The 25,026-nt window shown below is 40.3% G+C and overlaps 1 protein-coding gene across 5 annotated transcripts in view; it reads left to right on the top strand.

Annotated features, from left to right (window-relative positions):
* The window catches only part of DNAH5 (dynein axonemal heavy chain 5), a 244,682-nt gene that overhangs the window by 93,205 nt on the left and 126,451 nt on the right, over window positions 1–25,026 (top strand). For all 5 annotated transcript variants that reach the window (XM_074329069.2, XM_088796437.1, XM_019713456.3 and 2 more), the window contains exons 22-32: window positions 1,183–1,316; window positions 5,746–5,947; window positions 6,510–6,745; window positions 8,880–9,098; window positions 10,701–10,763; window positions 11,101–11,339; window positions 12,708–12,948; window positions 15,110–15,309; window positions 17,899–18,052; window positions 19,548–19,711; window positions 22,611–22,767. In XM_074329069.2, coding sequence (XP_074185170.2) covers window positions 1,183–1,316; window positions 5,746–5,947; window positions 6,510–6,745; window positions 8,880–9,098; window positions 10,701–10,763; window positions 11,101–11,339; window positions 12,708–12,948; window positions 15,110–15,309; window positions 17,899–18,052; window positions 19,548–19,711; window positions 22,611–22,767 — 2,009 coding nt within the window. The remainder of the gene's footprint in view (window positions 1–1,182; window positions 1,317–5,745; window positions 5,948–6,509; window positions 6,746–8,879; window positions 9,099–10,700; window positions 10,764–11,100; window positions 11,340–12,707; window positions 12,949–15,109; window positions 15,310–17,898; window positions 18,053–19,547; window positions 19,712–22,610; window positions 22,768–25,026) is intronic.

Genomic DNA, 25,026 nt, shown 5'->3' with positions numbered 1-25,026 from the left:
TCCTGTTTTGCCGACATGCTATGATGTGTGTATATGCTGTACATCCCATGATTTTCGTTTGTATTCTATAAAATTAGGGGACACAAGACATGCAAGTTGCTGTATTTTAAGGAATGCAATGTGGCAGCTCTGAAAATCTGATTCTTTTCCTCCCAGGGTTTGTTGTTACTGTTTGTTTCTTTATTGACTTTCCTGGACTAATTCTACAAAATTTGTCTTTCCTGTGGAGTGTACTATTGTAATCTCTGCTTGATTAGTTTTCTGGTCAACTAGTAATTGCACAAAGATGTCCTTTCATTCTTTGAACCAGTAAGTCTCCCACCCTTTGCCTAGGGACACTGTGTATGTTGGAGCACCCTGAAAGCTCAGAAAGTTTGCAACCCTGCCTTAGCCTTTCCTTACTGATTGTGTTCAGCCAAGGCTTGAAGACTGGAGCATCTTTCAGTCATTCCTGGACATGCGCACAGCTCTGTACACATGCATGACCTTGTAGAGCGCCAGGATGGTGTCAGGGCTTTACAACGCCTTCTGTGGACGTCTCATTCCCCAGAACCGTAACTTTTTTGGCCAACCTCTTGTTTGCCTCAATGCACGTCAGTAATTCAAGGAGCTGTGATCTTACACAATTGTTGCCAATCATTTTTTGACAAACACCTTGGGGATAGGACTTTCTTCTCAGTGAGTTCTTGGGCAGGTCAAATAAAGATAAACTCTTTGAATGCAGCTTTTCCAGGGAGCGTCCAGACAGGTCAAATCGGGACAATTCTATGGAGCTTCTTGAGGAGCGCCAAACCCAGTCTGAGCCCCCTGGTGACGCCTAGGCGGTAGTTCTCACAATCATGGTGGTTGTAAGACTGCTTGGTTTTGAAGCTTCTTCGCAGCCAGGGAGGGGCAACGGGCATAGAGCAAATTCAACAGCACAGGACTCACTGTTGTTACCAAGATTTAGCATTTTTTCTTGAATAAACAAATGTTCCTTGGATTGTTGAAAGCTTTGGTTACTTTCCAGAGTCCTGAAGCATAGATATTGACATTTTTCTGTTTTCTGACTGTTTTCAGTTGCTTTTATAAAGAAGATTTTCGAAGGTCCTAACTTGACCATTACAGAAATCCCCTTCTCTTTTTAAAACATGTTCCCTATGTGGTCGATATCATTTTCTGTCTCTTTTTTTCTGTTTTTAGATACCTGTGAGGTAGCGTCTGTAAACTTACCCATTCCCGTGCAAACCAGGAACTATTATAAAAATGTCTCTGACAACAAAGAAATTGTAAAATTAGTCTCTGTGCTTAGTACCATCATCACCTCCACCAAAAAGGTACGTCACGAGGGGTCTTTCCTTTCCAGCAGATGCCTGCGTGAAGCTGAACGTCTCACGCTTGACCTCCATGTAGCCTCGGTCTCACTGGTGCCTGCAGTGAGCGGCTTATGATACCTTATACATACTCAGCAAATGTTTGTTTAACTAGAGACTTTTCATTCTAATTGCAACGGGAAAGAGAACTATTATTCCTTTTTTTTTTTTTTTTATTGAGTTCTGTTTAATGCCTTTAACCTATTTATTGATTCAGTACAAATAAATCTAGCTGTTAAAAAGTTTGATAAGTCCCAAACCACAACTCAGACTGGTGTTATCATTCATCTTCATAGAGTCAGTGGTGCTAGTACATTTGAAATAGAATAGGATTTACAGTTGGTTCTTCATATTTGTTTAGTCAGGCAAATCTTAAAAAATATCAGATGAGAATTTATGTATGTTGTCATGTGGAAATCAGGTAATACTGAGAACAAAGAAAATATTACCATTATCAATACAAACTGGACATGGATATAAATTTGGCTTAATTTTTATTTCCAACCTGTTCATCTCTCAACTTTTCCTTTTTTAGGCAAATCTGTTTTTGTGGTCAAAAAGAGTCAAAGCGCTGAAGTCAGTTTCTACTTAAATAAATTTATATTCACGTTGCCACTAAGATCTGTTGACTCTTTAAAATGTTTCTCAGCGCTGAGGGAATAGTTGTCACTCAGTAAATATATCTTTTCTATGACTTCATTTTGATAGAATGATTTCATTTGTTTGAAAGCATTTTGAAAGGCTGCCATTGCTGTAACCGTGTGAGGAAATATTAAGTTAATTTTAATGTGTTCCCGGGGGAACTGGAAGCTTTGCATTTATGCATTTCCAATTTTTCTTTCTTAATATATTGAATGTCCTATATTTAATTTTGCCCTAGGGACAGTGTTCACATAATTCAATTTAACAAATATTTATCTAGTGCATAGTTTATCATGCTCTATACTAAATGATAAGGCAACGTGGAATATTCTGTAATGATAATAAACACGCAGATATATTTTCCAGTGTCTCTGTAATCATGGAAAATACAATAAATTAAATCAACAATGAGATCCATTGCTTTCTCTGAATATAAGCAGCCTCTATTATGAAAAACTAAGGGTAAGGCTTAGTAGTAGTCGATGTACTGTTGGCCACAAAATGCTTATCTCTGTTATCATTTTTGGTGCATCTGCTTTTATGTTATGAAGGAAATGGACAGGTGTTAGTCTTCCTTAACATAATACAAAAGGTTGGTTGGCTCTTGGAATTCCTTGAAGGACTTTTTCCAGGTTGTTAGGATGGCCAAATTGCTTCTGGAAGAAAATATACACCTTTGCTCATAATGCCAGATATGGCCAGCCCTGCACAGCCATAGATCCTTCTGAATGGTTTTCCCTTAACCACAAAAGATGCTAGGGTCCAACCACTTTCCTCTTGCTGTAGCTGATTGGATCAGAATGTAAACCTGACCTACAAGCAGCACTTTCATTGGCTGGTCATCAGCTCATAACATTGCCTGGCTTGAAAAGATGAGCTGGCTGGATCAAACAATGAAAATAACCTTGAGGGAAACATTCCTAAAGTAGGACAGTTCTGTGTATATAGTTCATGTAATTTTTTCCTTTAAGCTCTAAGATACCTCCACTCTGAAAAGTACCAACTTCATAAAGACTGACGCTTTGAGGTAAAATAAATGAGAGTCTAAAACTTATTTAGTTTGGGTATATCTTAATATTATCAACTCTTGGATATTGAAAGAGCTCAGGATTCTGGCATTTCTACCTATATGTGGGTGTCTATGATAATCTGTAATTCATTCAACAAACCATCATACATTTGTGAGTTCATGTCTCTGCTGTTGCAGTGCATTGTGGGCATTCATGCCAACACGTCAGACTGTGCCAGGGAGTACGTTCTGACTGGGACAAGCAGTGGCAGGCTTAGCTTTCTGCATTTGAATGAGTGGGAAGCCTCATGCCCATTAAACATGAGACGCAGAGGGGCGTTTTAGCTGCATGTCAGGAGTTGGAGTGAAACTGTTCCTTGGTTTGGAGCAGGTTGGTGCGATTTGCTTAATATAATTGGACCATTTAAAATGCTGTTCATAATGCTCTGTTTTTGCAAATAATTGCATTTTTTTTAAAGATTTTATTGGGGAAGGGGAACAGGACTTTATTGGGGGAACAGTATATACTTCCAGGACTTTTTTCCAAGTCAAGTTGTTGTCCTTCCAATCTTAGTTGTGGAAGGCACAGCTCAGCTCCAGGTCCAGTTGCCATTACTAGTTGCAGGGGGCACAGCCCACCATCCCTTGTGGGAGTTGAGGAATCGAACTGATAACCTTGTGGTTGAGAGGACCCGGTCCAACCAACTGAGCCATCTGGGAGCTCAGCTCAAGGTGCTGTGTTCAATCTTAGTTGCAGGGGGTGCTGCCCACCATCCCTTGCAGGACTTGAAGAATTGAACTGGTGGCTCAGGCGGTGAGAGCTCCATGCTCCTAACTCCGAAGGCTGCCGATTCGATTCCCACATGGGCCAATAATTGCATTTTTAATTTAAAAATTAAAATTTTTCTCATGAAGATGTAACTTTGAAATTATAGTATAAGACAGTAGGAAAAGTTGATTCCCAAGAGGTATAAACATTATAAATAAGGTACATTTTTAATTGTTTGTAGGTAATATAATTATCTACCAAGTAAATCCAAGAGGCTACTCTGAAAAAAAATGATGGCCCAATAACAGTTAAGTTAGTCGTTAGCTGAAAGATCGTTGTAGGCGTTTCTGCTGTAATATAATAAGCGTGTTCCCGAAAATCCTGTTTTACAAAGTTGCACAGTTAGTAAATATAGGGATTCTGAGAAAAACAGGATTGAGGCAGACACACAAAAGCTCTGTAACCAGAGTTGCAACAAAAACAATAACCATCATAGTAAAATATTAACCTGTTGAATAACACTCTACTAAGTAAAGAAGTTTACCATCAAAAGGTGAAAGAAACTTGGTCAAAGCTGGTGTAAGAAACAGCTGAAGCTGCTGAGTTATGGGAAAAAGGATAAAATATCAAAGATCAGGTCAAACTGTGCAACGAACATTCTCAAAACAAAGTGGTGACTAAATTGGCCCAAAGGAAGAAGAGGTAGAGCGGGTGTCGCACAGCGTTGGGTCCCTTCGTGGCTTTATTGCTTTAGCTCCTACAAAGCAAAGTGCTGGGAAAAGCAACTTGATAATAATGTGACCTCCCCAGTATGTTGACACTGTCCCCTAGTTACCAATTGTGAGTGAGTGGATTCATCTTACAGAAGCATACTTTGTAGTAAATGGGACTGTTGATGAAAAAAATCACGTTTTAAAACTTATGTGCCATCTACCGCTAGTTATAGTGGGAAACAGCATATTGAAAAATACCTAGGAATATACATACTAAGAAGTGTGTGGGGTCTCTATGAAGATTACTCTAAAATGTAACAAGGAATTAAAAAAAAAAAAAAAACATGATCGGAAGATTTGGAAACAATACCTGGATGGGAAGATTTAATACCATGCAAATGTCAATCCTTATCCAATGAATTTGTGCATTTTATGCAACTCAGGAACCTTTCAGTGGGGTTTGACACTGGAAATGTTCTGTTTGCCCTTCCAGATCTAATCTCCAGTGTCTGACTTTAGGGAACAAGTCCATAGGTTTCCTTTGAGGCTTCTAGTAGATTCGACGAACTAGTCTTGGAGGAGAGATGAAGGGGACGGGGAAAGAGTGACATCAGAGTATTTTTTTTTTTCCTTTTCCCATAGCACTCTCTGTGACATGAATTTTTTTTTAATATTAAAAAAATTTTTATTGGGGAATATTGGGGAACAGCGTGTTTCTCCAGGGCCCATCAGCTCCAAGTCGTTGTCCTTCAATCTAGTTGTGGAGGGCACAGCTCAGCTCCAAGTTCAGTAGCCGTTTTCAATCTTAGTTGCAGGGGGCGCAGCCCACCATCCCATGTGGGAATTGAACCTGCAACGTTGTTGTTGAGAGCTCGCGCTCTCTCTCGCGCTCTAACCAACTGAGCCATCCGGCCGCCCCCTCTCTGGCATGATTTTGAGCTATGGTTTTTGACCTAAGGTCTAACTCTGATCAAGAGGGCCTGCCCACAAGAATCTTCATGGACTGTCTCTTTTTCAGTTTCTAGAAACTGCCCCCCTCTTCTTTTGGCAAGGGGTGGTCAAAGTTTCACTGTTACTAGTCCTGGGTTACTATTTACATTATTGTACGTATTCCAAATTCTGTGACATTTCCAACGAATCACACAGTTCATTAAACATTTTATGAATCTGCGGGAACCACCAACAATTGGCTAATACTCCCTGATAGCATGCCGTTTCCGACTCTGCCTTCTCAATACAAGTCTGTTATTTGTATCCTAGGAAGTTATTACAGCCATGGATTGCTTCAAACGCTACAATCACATTTGGCAAAAGGAGAAAGAAGAAACCACTATGACGTTTATTATGAAAAACCCCTCGCTTTCTGAATTTGAATCTCAGATTCTCTATTTCCAAAATCTAGAGCAGGAAATTAATGCCGAGCCTGAATATATGTGTGTGGGTGCCATTGCTCTGTATACAGGTTGGTTCATTTTCTTACAGCCATAAAAATTCAACAGTAGTCTTCTGTCCCTTCACTTAGATTAGGGTTCTGGAGAGTTCTAGCTATCTTAAAGACTGACTTTTCTTTTTTGGGCCTCAAGCTTTAACACCAATTTGTAGATTTGTTTTTAATTCCCTCCTGCATAATTAATTATTCTGGACTCTTGAATATTTTGCTGCTAAACCTTGAAAATAAATGCTAATTCAGAGAAAGGGGATCTGTTATGTTTGGAATTAAAATTTACTCTTTCTTTAATAAATAACAGTAATAAACTTGAGGCTTATCTCCAGTGGTTTTGATAGGTACTTTGTTTCTCTTTTAGCATTTTGAAATATGTTTGCAATTGCTGGAAAACAAGCTTTATAAAAATAAATGAATATATAATGATGAGGAAAAGATTAACTTTCTCTCCAGTTTGATTTTTCATGTGTCAGAGGGCGATAAGATGCAAAGTATTTACTATTGGTGAACAGTTGCACTGGGTCCTTCTCATACTGGTTCAGGTGTTTCAGACTTAATTGTGGACGCATGGGTTTTACAGCTGACTTGAAGTTCACCTTGACTGCCGAGACGAAGGCCTGGATGGCTGTCATCGGCCGTCACTGTACCAGAAAATACAGGAGTGAGATGGAAACCATTTTTGCACTTGTTGAAGAATTTAATAAGAAACTGAATCGTCCAATTAAAGACCTAGATGACATTCGGATTGCTATGGCAGCACTGAAGGAGATCAGGGAGCAGCAAATTCTCATTGACTTTCAAGTAGGACCTATCGAGGTAATTGATGATGCTTTGTTCGTTATAGAAACATCTCTACATGTTGGGTGATAGTAGCTGAAACACTGACCAGGTCTGGACTGGAGCTACTGGATGCTAAACCTAAGAACGTGATGTCTAACCCCCCGAGGAGCCTTTCTGTGGGCCAATTCTAGTTCCTCACATGTCACCTGAGATCTTTAAGAGCAGAGCCTCAGATGAGGATTTCTGAACAAGTGATTTATTGATGAGTGTTAACGGTAGAAGGGGAGTGAGAAAAACAGGAAAAGATGAGCTTGGGATGGAGGTGTGGGAACTAAGCGAGGATGTGAACCCAGCTGTAGACTGACTTCAGCCTGAGCCCACGGGGAGCTCTGCAGCACGAGTTGTACCTACCACACAGCCGTCCCCCCTTGATGTGAGGGGCTGCCTTGGTACCCCCAAATCTGTTCATCACTGACCATAATCTACCCACGAGGAAGCTCCTTTTCAGCTGAGGACGGTTTTCCAGGGAAGAAGGCAGCTTGATCCCTACAGCCAGCGCTCCCAGCGTTTGGGGATGCAAATACCAGCTGGTGAACAAGACTGGACGGGCGCTAACAGTGTCCATGCATGTATGAACTCTGTGTTAACTGGTTTCATCCTTACTGCAGCCCCCACTTTACGCACAAGGAAACTGAGCGTCCAAGAAGTTATGCAGTTTGATTAGTGTTACACATGACTTGTATTTTTTAGCATCATACTATCTTTTCTAGATGAAAATGCTTTTATCAGGAATGGGTCACTATGCTCTTTTAAATGAGACTCTTATAATTGTAGCATGTAAGCAATTTCAGACATAAAGAGCATTGTCTTTTTTTCACACCATAATTTGAATGTCTGGACTTAAATTCTGATGCTCCGGCTCATGCTCTTATCTCACACTTTCTGGATCCCTCTTTGACTTTTGGAAAATTTCAGGTTATTGTGAAAATGGTACAGATAACTGTACCTTGGCACCTCTGCTGTGTTGGGTCAGGGAGATCCCATGATCCTCTGTGCTCTTCATGGGAACTGAAACACCAAGGAAAGAGCCCCTGCTTGGTGTAGGACCAGGGGTGTCCCTGGGGTGTAAAGAGGAGGCCCAGAAACTGCCAACCCTGTTTTCCCCCACCTGAGAGTTAAGACAAAACTGTAGTCAAATAGTCAAGATCGAAAGACAATATTTATTAAGGATAGAATTTGTTTGGAAGACATGGTTGAGTGTATAACGTGCATATGCCCATCATACCCCCACCTCCATCTCCCCACCCTACACACATACCCTATAGGCTTGTGAATACTAAATCCCAGCGTGGACTTCCTCGCCCATCAGAGGCAGCGTTGGAAAGCTGCAGGCCTCTCTGTGACCCTGCTGCTTTGCATGGTGTGCAGATCAGAGGCACGCCTTCCAGAAGAAAGAAGGAAGAGGGGAGACACACTGGTTTGTGCCTGCTCAAAGCTGAAGGCATTTATTTCCCAAATCAACAATTAGATATCCATTCTACCTCTATGGGGAAGAGTGATGGCGGGAGAAGGGGCCAGGGATATTTAGGGAAAATCCTTTCTCGGGAAAACCAGCCTTTGTCCCATTAATTTTCTAGCCAGCAGAGTGATCCCGGAGTTTGCATCCTGAGGGCATTGAGTTGGCCCAGGCTCTGATTCTTACCCTCTGTGTCTTATTTTTGGAAACTCTTACAAAAAAAGTGAAATGGGGTAGAGTTAAAACCGTGATTTATTTTGTTATTCTCAAACTAGCAGTTAACTTGTTTTGTTTTTCCTTTAGCTGGTATAGTACTTTTATAGTTTTCAAATACAATTTAGGGGCCTAAGTAAAAACAACTTTTATTTGTATAATGATTTTTAGTTTTCAAAATGCATTTAAAAGGATATTTTTCTGATATTCAGAAAAATCCTGTGAGGCAGTCAGGGAATTTTCCTGTTTTGCAGATGAGGAAATGAGTATTTAGGGGCACAATTGCTCATTTGAGCTTTTACAGTTTGCAAGTAGAGTAACTAGAACTCTTGTCAGGTTTCCTATCATGGTGACCTTTCCCATTCTAATGCTTCAGTGAGCGACTGTGTATAGATTTATGTATCTGACTGGCAGGAATTATATATTTTTTCCTTTGTGTAGGAATCCTATGCCCTGCTGAACAAATATGGGCTTCTGATAGTGAAGGAAGAGATGGACAAAGTTGATAGTCTGCATTATGCTTGGGAGAAGCTTCTGGTGCGTGCCGGTGAAGTTCAGAATGAATTAGTCTCACTGCAGCCCGGTTTCAGGAAAGAGCTTATCAGTACCGTGGAGGTCTTCCTCCAAGAGTGTCACCAGTTCTATTTGGACTATGATTTGGTACGACTCTAGCTTTCTTTGTGTGTATTTTTGGGGCAGAGTGAATAAAGCATACAAAGTGAGTGAGTGAGTGTGTGTGTGTGTATGTGTTACATGCCGTTGACTCAGTTCTGACTCCCGGCGACCCTGTGGATGAGTGATGTCCACCATGTCCTGTCCTCACAGCCCTGCTCAGCTCCTGTGGACTCCCGCCTGTGACTTCTCTTACGGCGTCAGTCATCTGATATTTTCTTCCTCTTTCCTGCTGCCTGCTATGTCCCCAGCATTACTGTCTTTTCCAAAGAACCCCACCTTCTCGTGATGTGCCCGAAGTAGGACCGCTGCAGTGTTGTCATTTTTGCCTCCAGCGATGTTTCAGGCTGAATTTGCTCTGGGACCCACTTGTCCGTCTTCCTGGCGGCCCAGGGCGCCCGCAGAGCCCTCCTCCCACATATTTCCAATGATTCCATTTTTTTCCTGTCAGCCTTCTTCATGATTCCACTTTTACATCCATACACAGTAATTGGGAATATGAAGGTGTGGATGCAAATGTAGTCGTTGTTTAAAGATTATGTGCCAAATTTAATGAAATTCCCTAGGAACGGGAATTTCATTTTCATGAGAGCAAGCATTTTCCATTCACGATCCTTTCCCCTTAGAGTTCATCCAGAATAATTTCAACAGGAAATAGGGAATTTAAACGTGCTGTTCATATCATATCATTGCTTTGTTGCAGAAGTTGTTTGATAGCTTCTAAATTTGTGTAGGCAAATACTGTTTGCATGTATTAGGCTGAGGCAAAAGTAATTGCGGTTTAAAAGGTTAAAAATAATTGCAAAAACCACAATTACTTTTGCACCAGCCTAATAGTTGCGATGGTCACCCTTTCTTTCCATAGCACGCATTAGTTCCACAAGGACTATAAAGCACCCAGTGTGTGCCAGGCGCTGCCTTTGGTGCTGAAGACACAACGTGAACGTGACAGAGGGAGTCCATACATATATGAATTTTACTGTAGAATCTTCTATTTGGAATATGTTGTGTAAAGAGACCCATTTCTAGCCAATTATAATGGGTTTCAAGAAGGGAAATACACAGAGCAAAGGGTAAAATCTGTACCGATTAGCTAGTATCACACCAAACTACAACATTAATAGTGTTAGGTGAGTGGATCCATGCACTTTCTCCATGGCCGAAGAAAGCACAGAAATCCACATATTTAGGCAGGAAAACCTGATTGGGATGTTAAGATTATAGGTTACTTTGGATTTTGTGGCGTTAGTGTTTTAGTTCAAAACCAGAAATTATATGTGCTTCTTACTAACTTTTAGTAAGTAAGTTACTGACCTTTGCCTTGTCACCTAAGAAATGAATAGCACATATTTTTAATATTTGAAATTTCTTGACATGTGGAAGTTGTGGCATTAACTTGTACTTAGACTTGAAAATATTTCCAAATGAGTCACTTTCCTGATTGCTATTTTCATAAGCAAGAAGCTGTGTTTCCTAGCAAGCATGTGCTATGCATGAAAGCGAACTTTGATATTCAAATACTTTGAGCTTATGAAATTTGTATGCAAACACTTCATGCTGTTTTATGTTTATTTTAACTTTTTGTTTCAGAATGGACCAATGACCAATAGCTTGAAACCCCAGGAAGCCAGTGATAGGCTTGTCATGTTTCAGGTAATCTTTTCAGTTTCTGTGACCTAAACAACCCAAAATCTTAATGTGTTTTAAACATTTACTCCCCCCGCCCCACCCCCAGGTTTGATACAGAAAGGTTTATTGTGGAATATGGTATGTACTTAGGTACATTTAAGAAATATGATTTGGTATGTTTACAATTAGAGTTGGTTTCAATTAGTTACAATTAGTATGGCTACAGTTAGAGTTAGTGTAACTAATTATACTCATTTAGTATTTCTATTTACATGTTTGCTGATTTGCCAGTCTTTTTTTTTTCATTTTGCATGTTTATTCATGTGTACGTCATTTTGATGTTTTCACATATTTTTATTAGAATCAATTTGATAATATCTACCGAAAATACATCACCTATACTGGGGGAGAGGAGCTTTTCGGTCTGCCAGTTACCCAGTATCCTCAGCTTCTCGAAATAAAAAAGCAACTAAATCTTCTCCAGAAAATATACACTCTTTACAACAGCGTCATAGAAACCGTAAATAGCTATCATGACATCCTGTGGTCAGAAGTGAATATTGAAAAAATCAACAGTGAACTTTTAGAGTTCCAGAACAGGTGAGAAATTAAATGCTTAACCTGCCCAGAGCTATTGGACCGCAAGTGCTTTCTCTTTGATCGGCTGTCAGGTTTTCTTCTCACTCCAGGTGTTTTGAAAGTACATTGTGCTGCCTTGTTCGTGTCTATTAGACATCACTTTGTCAAATGCTATTTATTAATTACCCCTGTGTGTGTACATGGGGAGACAGCATGTCCTTTAAACCAGGATGAATCTGTCAGGGGTTTTCTGCAGCTCGGAGGTAGCTGATCTCTGTTTATATTATACTTATCAAACACTTGAAGCTTATGTTAGATGATTTCCTAGAATAAAAACAACAGCTCCATGGTTTTTCTATGCCCTTTCAAGGATTAAACCCAAAGAAAGTAGAGGGTCATTTGTTATACTTTTGGTTGACGGCCTGATACCCTCTGCTCTGCTTTGTACTTGGTAGGGTCTCAAGATGTGTTTGTAGAATTGAATTGAACCGGGAGGCACCTCTGTCCTTTAAAATGATGCCTTTTATCTAGTTAATTGTTAGGAAGGATTGAAAAACAATCTTTCCTGATTCGGAGAATTTTTTTGTAGTATAAAACTATTATCTATTAACAGATACCCTCTGACTCATGAGATTTAAAAATATGATAGGTATTCGAAGTGCCTATTTTTTAAAAATTAAAGTTTATTGGGGTGACAATTGTTAGTAAAGTTACATAGATTTCAGGTGTACAATTCTGTATTACATCATCTATAAATCCCATTGTGTGCTCACCATCCAGAGTTAGTTCTCCTTCCATCACCATATATTCGATCCCCCTTACCCTCATCTACACCCCCCACCCCCTTACCCTCTGGTAACCACTAAACTATTGTCTGTGTCTATGAGTTTTTGTTTCTCATTTGTTTGTCTTGTTCTTTTGTTATTTTTTGGTTTATATACCACATATCAGTGAATCATATGGTTCTCTGCTTTTTCTGTCTGACTTAGTTTGCTCAGCATTACACTCTCAAGATCCATCCATGTTGTCACAAATGTTCCTATATCATCTTTTCTTAGCGCCGAATAGTATTCCATTGTGTATATATACCACAACGTCTTTATCCATTCATCTATCAAAGGACATTTTGGTTGTTTCCATGTCTTGGCCACCGTAAATAAAGCTGCAGTGAACATTGGAGCACACTTGTCTTTATGGATAAATGTTTTCAGATTTTTTTGGGTAGATAACCAGGAGATTGTTGGGTCATATGGTAATTCTATTCGTAATTTTTTGAGGAACCTCCACACTGAAGTGACTATTGTTGATAGAAGTGCTGACAGATGATCTTAGACTAGATAATTCTGGGTTTGTAGTCAAATGAGCTCTCACGTTGGCCTCCTGTCGCAGGTGTCGGAAGCTGCCCCGGGCGTCCAAGGACTGGCCGGCTTTTCTGGATCTGAAGAGGACCATTGATGATTTCAGCGAGTGCTGTCCACTGCTGGAGCACATGGGCAACAAGGCCATGACGGACAGGCACTGGGAAAGGATAGCTGCTCTCACTGGCCATAGTCTAGATGTGCGGAATGAAACTTTTAAGTTAAGAAACATCATGGAGGCACCGCTCCTGAAACACAAGGAGGAAATAGAGGTACAGCCGATAGAAAGCATGCTGTGGTGAGAGGCTGGAAGGTCTCACGGGATTTATTTCATAGTATTCCTACACTTTGGGATGTCAGAGTAGTAAACCAGGACATTTAAAACCTGTTTCCTGACATTCAACTGTTGATGCCTTCAACAAGTGTTTCTGTAACAAATGAGAATGCATTCCTGCATTCGTAGCCCATTAAATAGCTTGTTTAAGTAAATATTTATACAAATAAAGTTATAGCTACAAGCCATGGTAAGTACCATCGAAGGAAAAACATGCTGCTCAATGGAGACCCTACAATAGAGGGGTTGGCCTGTCTGGGAGGTGGGGGAAGGGTGATGAGGGTAGAAGAGGGTGCGTTGCTTGCACCTGACTAACTTCATGAGCAGAGTCTGCTTGTGTGGTGGGGGAGAGGGGCTTGGAAAGTGCCAAAAAGCCAGTGCCAGGCAGATGCAAAGGCATGAGTGAAGGGTCCGAGGTGTGTTTGGGGGAAAAGAGGAAGGCCAGAGGGGAGGTGGTCTGGGGATGGGGGAGAGAAGAGACAGCTGAGACTGGGGACGTGGAGTGGGGCTAGAACATGTTCTTGATTTTGGTCTTTGCAGCAATGGGGAGCCAGCTAGGAGATGTATTTTGAACAGGGGATGCCAAGGTTAGTTTTTCGTTTTGTAAAGATCACTCTGGTAGCTGTCTGGTAGGACTGGAGGAGGGCAAGAGGAAGATGATGGGAAAACCAACTGGGAGTTTATAAGAATATCCCAGCAAGAGATAATGGTGTGTTGGGTGAGGGAACAGATAGTGAAGCCGGAGAGGGGAGAAAAGATTGAAGAGGTCTGTAGGAGGTAAAAACTGGTAGAATTTGGTGATGAAGGGAACGTGGTAGGAGAAACAAGGGGGAAGCTGAAGGTGAACCCTAGATTTGCTATGAGATCTAGATAGATGATGGTACTCATCACTGAAATAGGGACTGTTGGAAGGGAATCAGGTTGAGTGACAGGGTACAAAGATTGTGAGCTTGAGTTTGGGCCTGAGTTTGATATTTCACAAGTTGTGTCTGGGGTTCCCTTGACACATCCAAGCAGAGAAATCCAGTCAACGAATGGATGTGGGTGTTGCCTGGAGGTACAAAAGGTTAGCGACTGCCTGGGCATAGACAGCTCGCCCTGAGAGGGAGAGTGAGGTGAGAAGAGGGCAAAGACAGGGCTTGGCTCATGGTCCGGGAGAAGATAAGGCTGCAGAGGAGACTGGGCAAGTGATCCAAGATCTGGAAGAAGTCAGGTGTTTGCTGATTCCCTCCCCTCGTACTGCACCGGTTTGATTTCAGAGGTAAATCAGAGACACATTAAACTTTGAGTCTTTGATTAAAGTTTCAAATTTTAAAGGGTTACTGTGTATTTTTTTATCCCAATTTTTAAATATTGATATACTTGACATATAACTTTGTGTAAATTTAAGGTGTACCCCATGTTGATTTGATACATTTATATTGCAATAATACTGCGGCATTCAAACACCTCTGTTTTATCACATAATTATCATTTCTCCTAGTGGTGAGAACAGTTAAGATCTAATCTCTTAGCAAGTTTAATGTTTATACTGCAGTTTTGTGGTCTATAATTACTGTACTGTGTATTAGCTCTCCAGGACTTAATCTACTAGCTGCAAGTTTGTGCCCTTAACAACATCTTTCCATTTCCCCCACTCCCCAGCCCCTGGTAACCACCATTCCACTGTTTTTTTCAGGTTTGGTGTTTTGATTCCACATATAAAGGATACCATGTAGTATTTATCTTTCTCTGACTTATTTTACTTAATCTAATGTCCTCAAGGTCCATCCATATTGTTGCAAATAGCAGGATTTCCTTTTCTTCTGATGGTTGAATAGCATTCTGTCATTGCACGTCTTTTCTGTTATCTTTCTTTCTGGAATAATTTGGTGGGAAATTTTTACAAATTAAGGCTCTGTTATTTAGTAAGATCTCTATCTCCATCTCTATTTCTAAATGTCTATCTATATACACAAAGACCATTTATTACATTGCAGTTTAGATCTGAAAATATGAGTATTCTTAGACACGTATGAAGCACAGAGTGAAGAACCCGGGTTATTCCAGAAGGATGTGTGACTTTCATGTGATAAAATGAGAGCTTCCGATTTTCATAGGACATCTGTATCAGTGCTGTGAAAGAGAGAGACATCGAACAAAAGCTGAAGCAAGTGGTTCATGAGTGGGACAACAAAACACTCACATTCGGCAGCTTTAAAACCCGTGGGGAGCTGCTCCTCCGAGGGGACTGCACCTCGGAAATCATCGCCAACATGGAGGACAGCTTGATGTTGCTGGGCTCCCTGCTGAGCAACAGGTAGGAGAACCTCCATCGCTTTCCTGAGGTGTGAGACTCATAATAACACACATTTCAAGAGAAATTAGTTAAAAAAATGCAGCAATATCCCTCATACAATTTACTCATTAACAATACTTGTTTTAAAGTTAGCCTTTTGGCCCAGCATGTGAAACACTGTTTCTATTTCATTATCCTCTATTTGTGGGGTGTATATGAGACCACCAATTGGACAAAATAATGCAGCATGTAATTAACCACTTGGGTCTTGTGGAACATTCCAGCTTTGCTGCTGATACGCGCCTCACCGCACAGCAGACAGCTCAACAGGCTCAGGAGTCCGGGGGGAAAATTATTCTGATTTTCAGAATGATCGCGCTACTTGGCAAATTTTTGTCAATAAGTTTATGGACTAGAAACCGCTGGTGGTGTGCATATTTAATGAGATGATGGATCAAGATAGAGAATGAATTCAATTCATGAAGGAAAGCAAAACAGTGCAGACCGATACCAGTCTAATACTTCAGGTTGACAGTCACAGCAAGCCCTCATGCTTGGGCCAAGCAAACCATAGACTCATGAACTTGCATTCTCTCTGTTCATTGCTTCCTTTGGCTCTTTCTGACATAATTTTTGTTCAACAGGAGCTTCTCAAATACATGGTAATTGTGTAGAATGTGGGTACCACCAAGATAGGAATTGTGTTACTCTGTCTTTAAAAGGCCACTCTGTTCCCTGCATATATGTGTATCCATACTTTTAATGTAGGAAGCAATAACTACTTAATACTGTTTTGATAAAAATTCCTTTGTTCCACTTACTTGGTATACCTAAGTACTTGAAGTGAGTAATATAGAATATAAACTTACATCTTTGAGGTTTAGACCATTGGTAACCTCGAATCTGAACTACTTAGGATTTGGTGAGTTTTAATGAATTTGGTTACTATTCATACGCAACCAGAATGAGGGACAGATGGAACATAATGCATCCTAGGCAGGTAGAAAAGGCCCACGTATAAATCAAGTACAAATTATTTGTGTTAGGGACGGGGAAACTTTCATTACCGATGGCATTGACTCCACAGACAGAGTTGTGTGAGGAACAGGGATTCAACATAAATTGGTTGAACATTCACTGTGTCCCATGTGCCCTTTTTGGTGCTAAGGAGAGAAGAGTCAATAAAACAAAGTCTCTGTTGCTGTGGAACTACATCCCAGTGAAAAGCATAAACAAAAAAACCCCAGAAAGATGTATGGAATATTAAAACAGTTCGTTTAACAATTAAGAATGGGAAAATTAAAAATGTATTCACTAATGGATGACTAATGTTTGAGGAGACTTGAAGCCCCGTATACTGTTAGACCAGAGAGATCAATAAAGGGAGAGGACAGAGACGAGGGAAAACAATGATAATCCTTTAGGATTAAGTTTTTATGCAGATAACCAAAGCACCACATACAACATCACTTAAACAAGACTGAAGTTTGTGTCTCTTTCATGTAAAAGAAGCTCCAAGGTTGATGGTTTCGGTTGGAGTGGGGCTTCCACCATGTTGCCAGGGACCCAAGCTTTGTATGGCTCATTCTTCTGTCTTTTCTGGGTGTGACCCTCCTCCTCCATAATCCCCCTTACATCCAACGTTGATGCTTACTTTTCCTCTGGAAGCCTGGCTAGATACACTTTAGGGAATTGAAAAAAGCCCACCCCCTGGACCACATTCCAGAGTGATTGGATCAGAGCCTCAGGGGTTGTACCGAGGCAGGCATTGTAGTTTTTAATGTTTGCCGGGTGATTTCCATGTTCGGCTAAGGTTGAGAACAATTGATGTGGAACTTAGTTGTGGGACTGCTGCAAAGGAGGTTGGGAAATTCAATATTTTAACTGAGCAGCTATGTGTCCAGCAATGGCATTCTATAACTAAAGAAGGAGAATAAAAAGACATTGGGAGATCACTGTCAGTTTTTGCCCCAAGAGGAAAAATGGAAAGATAGATTAACTGGTAGAGGCAGAAATGTGGCTATCAGGTGTTCATGTATACATGCATAAGCCCCTCCCACTCCGCCCCAGCATACACACACCAACATGGGTAGGTTGGGCATCAGTGGATGGGAAGTAGGAAACAGACCCAGAAGAGGAGAGGCTAAAGAGATTCCAGATATCATATTTGAAAATTGAATTAGTTGCTTGGCCTCCACCAGTGGCTCTGTCATGGCTCCACACTATATGAAAAACCAGGGACGCCATGAAATAGACACAGAAGCTCAGTAGAGAGAATTATTACTCTCTTGGGTGTAGCAACAACGAGCAGAAATATAATATTGTGGCCGCTGGGTGGAGTCAACTCTAATGCCTGATCTGCTCCTTACGTGACCTGTCTCCCACCTCTCTATTCTCTGGATCAAAGAGAAAAAGTTAGTCTGACAATGCCCAATAAATGGTGATGAATTATCACTTGACAGAATCATTTTAAAAGCCAATGACATAATCAATGTTGTAAAGAAACAGGTAAAAGTTAGGATTTTTAAAAAAGCTTTTTAGTTTGAAAACAACAACAATAAAAACAAAATGTCAAAAAACCCTAAATGCTGTACATATTTCTCATTTTAGGTACAACATGCCATTCAAAGCCCAGATTCAGAAGTGGGTGCAGTTACTTTCCAACTCCACAGACATCATCGAGAACTGGATGATGGTGCAAAACTTGTGGCTGTACTTAGAGGCCGTCTTCGTTGGAGGAGATATTGCTAAGCAACTTCCCAAGGTTTTAGAATTTTCGTTATGATTTCATTAGGTTTTTAACACGGAGAACCTCTAACAACTAACTCCTTTAAAGATGCAATAATATTTCAACCTCTGTTGCGCTATCGCTCCCCCAATCTTTTCGTTGTTGTTGTTGAACTGTTTTTCAAAGCGAGTAGCTGTGGAAAAGAAAGGGCATGAAAATCAGAGTCGGAATGCTAAAAAACTCTGAGGTTTTATAGGAAATGGAGGGTTAAAAAGAACAAAGACTGAATGCCTGCGTAATTGATATACGTCTTCAGATAATTTGAAGGTAGAATTTGGAAGAGCGTAGAATTATGGAGTAGTTATCTTGACAATGGTAAGATAATTTGTTCTTCTACTGCTGACAGTTGAAAACAACTCACACTATACAATATACCCAATTATATCTGTATTGTACAATTGAGGGGTGGAAATGTGCAGGAAAAAAGCTCCCAAACAAAAAGGCTCCGTCTCAAGAAGCTGAGTATGTTTTTCTTATCTACTTGTAATCATCTCACTAGGTACATGTGGAGTGTATTTTGAGATATTTTTTAAAAATCATTTTTTTTTTAGCAAACTCAAGGATTCTTATTCAATTACCTTAAATTGCTTGCAACATTTTAACATTTTAACACTCAATTTGAGTTTTAGAGACATGATTATGCTGTATTCCCTTCACTTAGGTGTCCTAGCTTTCTCTTTAGTTTTTAGTTTAATTATAGAGAACAGGTATGTTAGTCAATTTATTTTTTGGCTACCAGTGAAATGTATTCGTATAGACTAAAATTTATTTATTTCTGCTTTTATATTTGTTTTTTTTTTTTTTTTCTTGATGGGTAGAGAAGAATCTCAAGTTGGACTTAATGGAAAGTTGCACATACAATATTGAGGGAGCTAAATGGGGTTTCTTATTCTCCCATTTGAGAGTACATGCCCATTGGTGGAAGGCTTAAAGAAGAAAATAAAAATTATTCCTACTCTCAAAATAATTGTTCATTTTCCATTTTTCCTGAAAAAAATCTATTTAAAATTTTGCAATATTGAGATTATACTAAAATTAAGTTTGTATCTTATTTTTAAATGGTTATTTTGTTTTCCAAATACACAAGTAATTCAATGCTTAGTATAGGAAACTTGAAAAACATAAAATTCACTTCATTTAGAGATATCTGGTGAAAACAATTGGGAGTGTCCTTTCCTCCCAAATTGTCTCGTTATTGTATTATTATTTTTGTGTCTATTTCCTGCTTTTAGTTAACATAACAGGGCTACCAGGGTTGAGCTAAAGGATTTTATTTAAGAAAGGGGTTGGTATAATAGTGCCAAACGCACAAGGAGGATTGCACATGTGTGGACATGGGTGACATTTCAGGCATGTGTCGCTGGCGTATCCAGACTGGTTAGAAATCGCGCCTCTGCAGGAGGCATGTGGGACACTTTGTCCTCGACATCACAGGCGTGGCCACGTGTGCTTTGTTACCTTCTTCTCGTAGGAAGCCAAGCGCTTTTCCAATATAGATAAATCTTGGGTGAAGATCATGAATCGGGCACATGAAACGCCAAATGTGGTTCAGTGTTGTGTCGGAGATGAGACCATGGGGCAGCTACTACCACACTTGCTGGACCAGTTGGAAATATGCCAGAAATCTCTTACTGGGTAAGTCCACTGGCTCTACGAAGCCTCTCGCAGCGTTCTAGAGATAGAAGGGGCCAGAGAGACTCCATAGCACTCGCCAGGTCAGTGTTCTTCAGCTAAGACTTAATTCACGCCTAACATTGTTGCACGAATAAAATGGATAGTTTAAAGCCTTGTATTCTCTCCAAGCGCTTCCTGGGTTTGTGCTGATGTTGGGATTGTAGGATTTAAGGCATCTCCCATCACTGGGACAAGAGCCTGCAAACATTCTCCTACAGTCTTTGCTTTTAAAAATCAACACACCTATTTTTCTGATATCCTTTTTGTATAAATATCTGAATTATACTCAACCAAGAACAACATGAACAGTGTGTAGTGAATACAGTCAAGATGATACAGAAATGAGAACCTAGTGTATCTATCAATATACACAGACACACAGAGATGCACATACACAGACACACACACTGTTGTATACGAGGAGGCTGAGTGAATTGCGGAGGAATAAATATTTTTCTTTTTTTCCCTTTTGGCTAATTAAGATAAAAATCAGTAAGTAGAAATATGTTAAATAGTAATAGTGTAAAAACAGTTATCTACGCATGCTTTTATTTATTTTTTATTTTCTTCATTGAGGTATAATTGACATATAACATTCTATTAGTTTCAGGTGTACAACATAATGATTGGATATCTTTATATATTGCAAAATGATCACCACAATAAGTTGAGTTAACATCCTTCACCATTACGTGGCTACAATTTGTGTGTGTGTGTTAAGCACTTTTAAGATCTACTCTCTTAGCAGCTTTTGAATATAAAATACAGTGTTATTAACTGTAGTCGCCATGCTGTACATTATGTTTCCAGGACTTACTTATTTTATAAGTGACATACATAGGCTTTTAAATATTGCCCTTTCTAAATTGTTAATCTCTTTAGAATAGTTAGTATATATGGAAACATTTTGGGTACACTATTGATTGTTGTATTGGTCAAGGTTCTCTGGGAAAACAGAACCAAGAGGATGTGTATGCACACACACCTCTCAATTTTTCTGTTTTGAATTTCATTCTTTTTTATTATGGACGTATTCTATTATATCGCTTGACATTTTGACATAAATTTAGACCTCCTCAGAAAAAAGCCTACTCTAAAATGACTCAGTTTTTACTGCGTTTTCCTTGGCTTTTGAGTCTGTTACCAAGAAGAGGTTATGAGCCAAAATACGTAGCCTGGTATCAACAGTTGAGTAATAATGTTGACACACAAACCGCACCCTCCCGTATACGCTGGCGTATCTGCATCCATAGGAACGGTCTTCACAGAGCAGGAGCAAGTTGTCTTCTCTACTTGGACACAGAAGTTTGGTTGTCACAGTACATGCACCTCCTTCCATCGTGGTCCAACCACATAGAAAACACAACCTGATTTCTCAGCAGAATCTGAGTAGTGTATTGTGAGGGGGGCAAGTAAGCTATTAAGAATCAAGATCAAAGTTACATAAATAAGAAGGACAGGGATATTTAAAATGACAAAATTAGCATAGTTAAAGCCAGGCATGCAAAAAGCTAAAACACACCACATCAAATATTGCGAGCATTAAAGTAAGACTTTAAGAAAATTAGGGGAGATGGTGGACAGCTTCTGCTTTCATCCTTCCATCTCTTCAAGGCCAGACTTTGTGCTTTTTCACATGCTCAAAGTGAAAAACCCAAATTGCCCAAACAATACCTTGTAATGTACATGTTCCTGGGTGTCCTGTGAGGGTGGAGGAGGAAAATTGCGACACACACAGCAAGGCTCACCTGGTAGCATCATTTTACACACGCCCGTTTCCTCCCCAAGTTCCTCCCTCACCGCCAGCCTCCCTTTGTATCTCCTTCCTTTCCTTGCCTGTTTCATTCTCTGACGGAAAGCCCTCTCTTGGGTGTTGAGGAATTTAGTTCTTGTCCTCATCCTGCTCGTCCCACTCAACAAAGGTCCAGCAGTTGAGTGGACACGGACCATCAGGAGGTTCTCACGCCTGCCCTTAGAGCCAGCCTCTGACCGAAGTAGGCCCAGTAAAAACCCTTTTCCTAGGGAATAGGGTTCTGCTTCTATGAAATAAAAATAATCCCCCCACCCCATGATTTTATGCAGGAAACAAATGAATAATACAAATGACAAGGAAGAAGTAGAAATTTTAAAAAAGGGACAAAATTGGAAAAGGATTTCTGGTAAGATTTCGAAAAGAAACTATAGTTAAAACTGCATTAAGATAGCAAAATGTGTTAGAAAAATGAAGATACAGAGGTATAGGTATGAGAATACTGCAAACATATCTATCACAAAAAGATTCACCGTAAAAGGAGCAAATACAGAAACAGAAGTGCGGTAGAAAGCAGGGCGATGATGGGAACATAGATGGGGTTTTGGTGACTCCTGGGGACGGAGAACACAGCCAAGGTCATGTAGCTCGTTCATAGCTGCATTTTGCTTCTGCTTCTGTGATGGAGTCATTGGAATTTTGAAGATACAATTCCACAAGTGAGATGCAGCCTTTGTCAGATACAGCCCTGATTGCAAACAAAACAAAACAAAACAAAACAAAAACAAAAACAAAAACTACGCTGTGTGTATTTTTCTCACTCTCTACAAAGAAAGTACAAGGTTTTCCAGATTAAGTCAAATGTATACAGTACATTTGTGAAAAATGAAGAAATCTTCCCAGTCATTCTGGAAAAAATAATTGTCTCCCTGTCAGAGTGTGGAATGCTACTGGGCAAAAGTAGTACGAAAAACAAAACAAAAGCACTGAACAAACAGTATGCGGGAAAATCTATCTCCAGAACTTTCCCTCTTTCCCATCAGATTAATTTATTCCAAGAGAGGCCTGCTTTGTGTGTTTATACCATTTATCTTTTCCCTTCCTGCTTAGATACTTGGAGAAAAAACGACTCTGCTTTCCTCGGTTCTTCTTTGTCTCAGACCCCGCCCTTCTGGAGATCCTAGGACAGGCGTCAGACGCACACACTATACAAGCCCATTTGCTGAACGTGTTTGACAACATTAAAACCGTCAAATTCCACGACAAGGTTTGCCTAATTCTAATTCCTAACCAGCAGTGACTGTGTCTTAGGATCACGTCTGTCTTTAATAAATCACTCCCTGATATTGTGCTTACAAAGGATTGCTTCCCTGACCATTAACTCTCAGCCAGTGACGTGACGGAAAACAAACTTTTGGGCCCAATTTAGCTTCAGAACTCGGTGATTGCTTAATATCCAGAGTGTAGACTTGAATAACAAATAGTTTTAACTATGATTAGGAATGCATTGTATATAGCATTTGTGGTTTTGCATGCCATGTTAACGGTTTTAGAAATTCAATAAAACAAGGATACCAAGGCTCATAAAAGAGTGCCTTCACCAAACAGAATTGCCACAGTGATTTGACTGTTTTAATCAGGCTTCAGAAGCTTTTGGCATGATGGTCTTCCCTGGTTTTCATCATGCTCAATTGAATTCTTTTTTTTTTTAAACATTCCCAACAAGTTTCTAGAATCATGGAGTTTAATGACACTTAATAAAGGTCATTCAGTGTGAGGGAGACCACCTTTGTGCAGCTGCCAGAAGATCCCGTCTGATCCATCCATCCATTCCCTGGGGAAGTGACACTACCAGTTTCATGATGTGTTCAGCTCCCCTCTGGTGCTCCGTGAAAACCCTTAGGACCATTCATTCATTCATTCACCCCAGCCTGCGACTTGTTCTTGTTAAGCAAATATCATGTGCCGGACAAAGGGAGTGTACAAAGCCTGGGAATTTGGCTCCATGGAGTCCAGAGTTAGTGCACTGGTAGGGCGAGTCCATTGTAAGCAATTCAAAGCCAGCCATCTATGTTCATGCCCCTTGCTACATGCCAGGCATGAGGCTGGTCTTGGGGTGCCAAAGAAGACTATATCACAATCAATACTGAAGTTGTTTTTATGCAGTGCAACAGTCAACAGAAATTTAGAAATTACATTGTCAAGCATTTTTGACTTGCTGTGCTAGTGATATGCTCCGCAGCATGGCCACGTCCATTAGGGAGCCCCAAGCTGGGGGTAAAAGGAGACTTCCCACGGGAGAATATGTATTTGAACTGATTTTTTGAAGGTGAATAGAATGTAATTTGGGGAAGGGATGTGTGATCTGGTCAGAAGAAGGGGCAAGTGGAGGTGTGGGCAGCCCAGGATGTGAGACATGAGGCTGTGGGAGGGAGTGTATTAGTTTCCCAAGGCTTTCCTGGATTCAAACAACAGAGATTGATTCTCTCACAGCCCCGGAGGCTAGAATTCTGAACTGAGGTGTTGACACGGTGGGTTCCTACTGGAGGCTCTGCGGGAGAACCGAGTTCCTGGCGGCTGTCAGCAATCCTTGGTGTTCCTTGGCTTGCAGACACACTTCCGTCTCTGCCTTTGTCCTCACAGGATGTTCTCCCTGTGTGTCTGTGTTTCTGGGTCTAAATTTTCTTCTTCCAAGGACACCAATGGTTAGATGAGGGCCCACCCTCATCCAGGACCGCATCTTAACTTGATCATCTTTACAGAGTTTCCAAATAAGGCCCCATCCACGGGTACTAGGGCTTAGGGCTGCAACATATGTTTGCGGGTGGAGGGGACACAATTTAATCCACAACAGGGATTGAAGAGCAAAGAGAGAAGGAGGCATGGACCAGATCCCAAAAGGCCAAATGCATCATACTGTGGAATTCTACTTCATCGTGAATGTGACAAAAGACATGGAGGTTTTTAAGCAGGGCAGTGACCTGATTTGTGTTTCAGAAAGGTTCTCTGGCTCAGTGTTGGAGGTGGGATGGAAGGAATGGAAACCAGTGTCAGAAGTGATTGCAAAGTCAGGACGGAAAACACTGAGCTGCTACAACAAAGCCTGGACGTAGGGGTGGGTGGAAAGGAAGGCAAGACAGTATGGAAATAGTTTAAAATCAATGCTTCTGTAGCTCTACCTGACGTGTGGGTTGAAAGAGGGGATTGAATTGCCCAGAGAGTTCTTTCTGGTGTTTTGTTCAAATCCTTCTGCTATAGCACTACGACTTCATGGTCCTAGAGTGAGGCTTCTCACTCTCTTGTTGTCCATTGAAAATACTTTAAACTTCCTCATTTTTAGCCTCTGCTCATAGCAATTGCTTCTTTTTTTCTAAAAAAATTATTATTATTATTATTATTATTATTATTTTTAATTTATTTTTTAAATTTATTGGGGTGACAATTGTTAGTAAAATTACAGCATTTTTGTCATTGTTGTTCCTGCAATAAGGTATCTATAATCAATGGCAAATCCTGGTATTGTGGG

The sequence above is a fragment of the Rhinolophus sinicus genome, chromosome 3, assembly GCF_057876585.1.
Source record: "Rhinolophus sinicus isolate RSI-liver-muscle chromosome 3, RSI-T2T, whole genome shotgun sequence".
Classification (NCBI taxonomy): Eukaryota; Metazoa; Chordata; class Mammalia; order Chiroptera; family Rhinolophidae; genus Rhinolophus; species Rhinolophus sinicus.
This window is presented reverse-complemented; position numbering and strand designations above follow the sequence as displayed.